Source organism: Macrosteles quadrilineatus, unplaced genomic scaffold (genome assembly GCF_028750875.1).
Source record: "Macrosteles quadrilineatus isolate MER2022 unplaced genomic scaffold, UCM_ALF_1.0 Scaffold_3__2_contigs__length_128488019, whole genome shotgun sequence".
Taxonomy (NCBI): Eukaryota; Metazoa; Arthropoda; class Insecta; order Hemiptera; family Cicadellidae; genus Macrosteles; species Macrosteles quadrilineatus.
Genome location: NW_026542596.1, coordinates 3,998,272 through 4,004,932, shown reverse-complemented (window position 1 = coordinate 4,004,932; position 6,661 = coordinate 3,998,272). Strand labels below are relative to the sequence as shown.

At 35.1% G+C, this 6,661-nt stretch overlaps 1 protein-coding gene across 1 annotated transcript; it reads right to left on the bottom strand.

Moving 5' to 3' along the window:
• Positions 1–737: 737 nt before the first annotated feature.
• On the bottom strand, positions 738–2,897 carry LOC128988469 (protein charybde-like). Its single transcript, XM_054409776.1, has 3 exons — positions 2,675–2,897; positions 1,536–1,713; positions 738–1,077 (listed from the first exon to the last, which is right to left on the bottom strand). Exons 1-3 carry the CDS (start codon positions 2,895–2,897, stop codon positions 813–815), a joined length of 666 nt encoding a protein of 221 aa, XP_054265751.1. The 3' UTR covers positions 738–812.
• Positions 2,898–6,661: the final 3,764 nt, after the last annotated feature.

Genomic DNA, 6,661 nt, shown 5'->3' with positions numbered 1-6,661 from the left:
CATTGTATGGTGGCCTATGTTTGGCAAATGTTGATTTACTTACACGTGTTTAACATGCAACACAGCTGCTGCATGAGGCCAACACGTGTGCACACCAAAACACACACACTCACCCACGTCATTGGCAACAACTTAGACATCTCATTGGCTTTATAGACAATGTTGATTGACAGATTTATGTTTTTTAACCAAGTTTATAACTTTGTTATCCGTTGGATTACAATTTGTAAATTGTAACTGGTGTCATTATAGTTAAAATTTGTTTTTGCATATCAGGAATTACAAGCTTATTTTAGGTTAGGTTAGGTTAGATATCGGTACAAAAAAAATTAATTATTGTGTCTTGGCAGTCGATGGCAGAGTTTTGGAAGACTGCAGTCACTGACAGGGCACAGGGACAAATATAATTCCCTTTTCCCCAGTCCCGTAGCGACTACAATTGTACCTGGCTGGGCGCACGGGGCAATTTCAGCATTTCTAATCTTGCAAGGCGAGCCTTCCTAATCCTCTTTAATAAGCGTGGCAGTTTCATGTTTCAAAAGCACCCAAAATGACGGGGCAGTTTCATGCCCATAATTTAATTTGACATCCTACATAAATGAGTGCATTGATCAAATGTTACGTATCTACAGTTTTTTAAGTACTTGTGTTAAACAAGGGAATTGAGTGAAATAAACACACATTTTATACAAAAATAATAATTGTTTTATAAATTTTGAATGTATGTTTGTTAAGTGTAACTTGGAAAAGGTTAACCTTCAGACTTGTGTTTGAGTCCAGTAGTCTATGTTGTCGTTGAGAGGTTCTCGATATCACCTTGTTTTGTCAAGGGATCGGTAAAGTATTGTCTTCTGTAGAAGAAAGTCTTTGCTGAGAATGCAGCGTTGATTGTGATTATGAGTTCGTTTCTTGGTCAAAACCTTCAGCAGCTGTGACAGCCGCCCTTTGCGTTTCTTGTCTTGTCTCAGCGTTAGACTCAGCAGGAAGGTGGAGCTCATCTGAGGGTCCCACTTGATGCTGCTGATCTTCACCTGACTGCCTTCCTCAGTCTCTAGCTGGATGTCCAGGGTGCAGCCCCTAGAAATTAGATAATATGCGGTACAATTACAAAGATTCTCAATAAAGTTATAGGTGAACAGAAGTTTAGCTGATTGAAATTTCTGATGGCATTGTTTCTATCATATACTTCACCATTGTGAGTTTGCGAAAAGGAGGACCATTTGCACTGAGTAGCAACATTGGTCTGGTAAGTAGTATGAACCCTTTGTGTGTTTGTAAAGATCGTGGCAATCAATGCAATGTTCCGCTCAAATAAGAAAATTAATTTTACAAAGGTAAGATTTAAAAAAACTAAATTAAAATTATTTAAATTAAAAGGAAAAGAACAACGGAGTATGCTACCAAGACACATGACTTTTTATTATTTTTTTTAAAATTAGTTCTGTGATAGCTTTATAAAGATAACCTTCGATTACCACTTTAAATTTTCCTTTGGACATGTTTAGTCCTCATTTCAGGATTAAAAAAAAAATTACCTAAGACCACAGGGCTCGCAGACGGACTGGGCCAGTATCTGGCTGGCGACTGTAGGCAGCAACTCTCGTGGCAGCAACACTTCACCACAGGATAACTGTGCAGACTTGGCAGCCCTCAACTCCTCACCTAGCCTCTGGGCCAGAGCTGAACATGCTACTTCCCACTCTGTCCCCTCTCCTGTACAAACACACCAGGAACCTACAGTGGCATTCATGGAAGATCAACGAACTTGTAGACAATGGTCGTATTCATATTTTAGCTCATGCTCAAGTCTTACGGGAAACTAGGTCGAGTAAGTATTGATTTGATATTGAACAACAAATCCATTAAAAGGTATTTGAGAGAATGAATGGTGATTTGTCTTGGACTAAAATCAGCTGATTCTTGAGCTCTCCAACCACTCAACTATTCAGCATGATGAGTCACCTTTCCATTGTTAACTTAGCTGATAAAATATGACGAAATAATGTTATGACAGTGGTTTTACGGCACACCCCAGATGAATCAACGAATCGCCATGATCCAGCTTTAATGTGCAGATGTAATGTAAAAGTGAGGACATTTCGTTGAAAAGCTAAAGAACTTCACCAATTTTCTGAAAAGCTTCTAAATTGAACTTGAATTATCTATAATTTTTTTTTACTGTAAAAACTATGGGGACATCACTAGTTGCTGGTTGGTCGTTCCCTTTGGCAACATAAAAAGCCAACTACCTATAGAAATTTCAAAAATTGTTAACAGTGGCGAAAGTTAAGTGAACAATTTACTGTACTGTCTTTTATCTATATAAAAGGCAAAGCCCTCACTGACTGACTGACTCACTCACTCACTCATCACTAATTCTCCCACTTCCCATTTACCTAGGAGGCTGAAATTCGGTACACCGATTCTTTGGGCATTAAATAGGACAACTAAACTTAAGTAGTTTTTATTCTGATCGGGCTTTCGGGCTCCGCCCCAGTGGCTCTGGAGTTTTCCATTTAACATTATGATTTTTCATATTTAAAAGGAATTAATGAATCTGAACAGCTGTTTCAATTAAACAAGTTGGTTAAATTTGAGTAGGCATACGTTTACCGAATTAACTTAAGGCATGTTGAACAGTCTTAATAAGTTTTACATGTCAAATCAATCTTACCACTCGTAATAGTCCGTTGTAAATCCCTGTTCATATGCAGAGGTAATTCTTTCACAGCAATCATAATCACAAAACACCTTCGACACATTTTAGAGACTTTAAACGAAGTGAGCGATGTAAAGTCGTCCATTTTATCAGTGACACAACAGTTTTCGTGTTCGGCCACACACTGACTTTGATCACAAATCAACCGATTTCCTCTGTTTTCACACTGATGACTCATGTTGACAAAAGTAATGTTTACTGACTAAGATACAGAATTAAGGAAATGATCAAAGTAATGCCAACATTTTATAAGCCTGTTTTGGTGATACTGCCATATCACCAAATAACAAACTAAAATAATTTCATTTTGATATAAACTTTTTTTATATGATTCCCACCAACTATCATAGTATGTAAAACTAAAAGAGAAAATAAATAGTATTTCAGTCTTCATCAGTAGTAGCTTATTCAATGAGAGGTCAATTCAACTAATTTTCTTAGAGTAAAAATACTGGATAACAGCGTGCCCTATCACTGAACACTGACTGATCACGTAGACGATTAACCAAATACACTTTTTAAACAACTTCTTAATCAGCATTGTACGTGTTATTAAATTTACGGAAAGTAAATACAAGATACGCCTACCTAAAAGATATAAATGATACCGGGTCTGATGATGATTGGAGTGTCCAATCGAAATCGATCACCACTTACCATCTTTTATGTATGTTTACCGTCTTGTGAGTAACAGTATAAGCGTAAATATGTGTTTTTGTTATTAGTGTTATTAGTAGGCGTATCTTTTATTTACTTCCCGTACTTTCTTAAAGTAATAATTTAAACACAGACTCAGTACAAAAGTCAAAAGTTGTTTCCTAAGAAATGTGTTTCTATTAACCGATGGCTGTAGTAGTACTAGAGGCTGAAACACATTAAAACCTTAGTATACGTGTAAAAAGATTACATGTTATTTTTACCAGCGCACAAAAACTGTTTAAGCTAAACAGTTTTAAAAACCATCTCCAACATGAAACATGTCACATGTATGATCATAGTCTTATACCTGGTTGTAAAGATTGTATGAGTTTTATATCGTGAAAAAGTACAACTTTGAGAATCAAATATGTTTAGTGCTGGTTTATAGTATTATTTGAAGTAACCCACGTCAACATAATCTTATGACTATTCGAATATGTTTGACTCACTATTGTTCTTCAACAATTAATTAATTATTTGAAAGTTTCATTTTGCGTTTTAATTAACCTAGTACTACGGCGCAACAAATAACAGGTATAAACAATTTGAATCGCACGATAGTCTGCGTCACAGCGACAACAAGCTGTTTACTTGGCCTACATGTAAACATCACGCCATCATGACAAAGGTGTCTCACTCGCACTGAGTGGGAGTGAGACTGGCGGGATTCCATCCCAGACACGGGATATTTCGGCTACCAGGGGGTTTGGGTCTTAAGAACGAAGCATTAGTACGTAGTAGTTATTAATGTTATCCCGGATACAGCTCACAGAGGGATAAATTAAGGTGTAGTTAGTTGAATATTATAAAATGAAGGGTTATTACAATTAAACCAATAAGTGAACTCATCGTTGATTGATGAGATCAGATTTAACCATAGCTTTAATTTAGATATATTTCCGTGAACTAGTCATCTTACTAATATTATAAATGTGAAAGTTTGTGTGTTTGTTTGTTTGTTTGTGTGTTTGAAGTTCAATCACGCATAAACCACTGGACGGATTGGGCTGAAATTTGGCATGATGATAGATTACATTCCCGATTAACATATAGGCATATTCTTATCTCAAAAATCCTTTCGGGCTCCGCCCCAGTGGCTCTGTAATTCCCCATGTTAACCTTATGAGTATTCATATTTGAAGGGAATTAAAGAATTTAGTCAGCTGTTCCAATGATATGGAAAAGCATTAAAAAGTTATAAGATTTACCAATATTTTTTTTGCATTTATGAAAACAGCTTATTTGAACTAAGCAGCAACAAAAGAACTGTGATACGCAATGAGAACTGACAAAGTAGAATTGTTTTATGTTTATGTTTTTAATTTCATGAATAATTTGTGTTATTTTGCGAATTTTTAATAATCTATCTTTCTCTATTGTGTGGGTAAAGCGGTAGAACATTATGGCTATGGTAGATGTGTAATACTATAGCATACTGTAAATTTGAGGAAGCAAATTTTCTCAAACCGTGTCTTCTCACATTGCAAACGCAAAGATCGAGTATAACTGCAATAAGCATTTTATACTTAGTTGCCAACCCCGTACGAAGGACGGGTACTCTGCTAGTTATACATAAGGTAATGTAAAGTTGTCGCTAATAAACATAGAACCTACTTCAGCACTTTTATAACCAGCCAAAAGGGGGTTTTCAATATTAAGGGATATTGGGGATTTCACAATGGGATACAAAGGGAAATATGTGACGGTATGTGGGATATTTTGACCTGTGAGTATTATTGCTGGTAAGACAAATGCAAACAAAACCGTAACTCGGTAACAATGCAAGGTCGACTTATGCCGATATAAGATAACCTACCATACGTTGAGATTTCAATTTTTCTCTTGGATTCTTTAAATATCATGCAATGATTGATAAAAGCAACCATATATAGCTCACGTAATACTGTATAGTGTAAAGTCAATGAAAAATGTGACTCGCATTATCTAATAAAAAAAGGCTTATTGGAGAATTTTGAAGTTTTTTGGCTGTGAAAAACTTTATTGGGCTGTAATTGATTATTGGGCGGAATAAAGGAACGGCTAATTAAAATTAGTAGTATAAGTACAAAGCTACACAAATTCTCCACTCTATTGGACACTTAACTTGCATTCATATCCAACTCTACATAGTACAGTAACGTCGCTATCTTGTTCAAGTGTGATCTACTACATTACATTTTCTATTCCTAAAATGAGCATGTAGACTCTACGGGCAGACGGTTGATCATACCAGTCAGTCTTGGTTAACATTCAAAGGGATTGTGTGATACAACATGTACGTAAGTTATATTTTATTTTGTACTCTTAATTTAATTTTTAAATTAAAATTAATTTGATGCCAAGACTTTGCTGATGCGAACACGATTGTTAATCTGGCTCAATTGACTTTGACTGCAAAACCTTGAAGTGCGATTGTATACGGCTGGAAATGAATATATTACATGAGTTGAAAATTGAGGAAGACAGTTTCATATTGTAAATGGTAAGGACTGCAAAGATTGTACGTAACACATAAGTAAACTGTTCAGTATTAGATTAGGCAACTGAGAAATGCTGTTATAAGTAAAGTGTTTGCGGACAATAAATAAAAAAATGAAATAAAAAAACTCTAAGAAACGGCTCCAACGATTTCTTTTGAGCCCTTGATATAATTTTATTCTATAGTTTTAATCCAATAGTCGAATAGTCAATGGTTTTATTCTAAAAATAATATTTACAATGATCTATTTGCAGGGAAAAATCTTTTTTAGTTAATGAAATTGTAATATTTTTAACATTAGCCTTATGAGCTACCATGTTTGTTACGCGTATACAAAAACATTTTAAACAAAGAATCATAACATAGTGCGAGCTACCAATATTATTCTATTAGTCTATAGTATTTGGCAGCTATACACATCAAGATTCTACCCAAAGCAAAGTTCACCCTCCATGTTTACTATAAAAGATAACCTGAGAATTATTATAACCTATTAGTTATACAGGGTGGTACAAAAACACGGACACATTTTAACATACATTTTTATTTTCAAAATTGTAACTACATGGTAACCTTTACATATATACAGATAGAAAAACTCAAAAAGTATTTGGTGATATTCAATAAATCTCAATATAGCCACAGTTTAAGGCTCTGCTGGCGTCAAATCGAAATTCAACCTCCCTCCAAAGATAAACAAAGGTGTGTGATGTGCAAATTAATCGGTGGCCATATTGAGATTTATTGAATATCATCAAAGTTTT

Bases quoted from the DNA above. Each gene is read 5' to 3' on its own strand.
- LOC128988469 (XM_054409776.1), bottom strand. From the start codon at position 2,897: ATGAGTCATCAGTGTGAAAACAGAGGAAATCGGTTGATTTGTGATCAA. The intron at 1,714-2,674 runs GTAAGATTGATT...GTGTTTGTACAG, and splicing joins ACAACGGACTATTACGAGTG to GAGAGGGGACAGAGTGGGAA. The intron at 1,078-1,535 runs GTAATTTTTTTT...TCTAATTTCTAG, and splicing joins TGCGAGCCCTGTGGTCTTAG to GGGCTGCACCCTGGACATCC.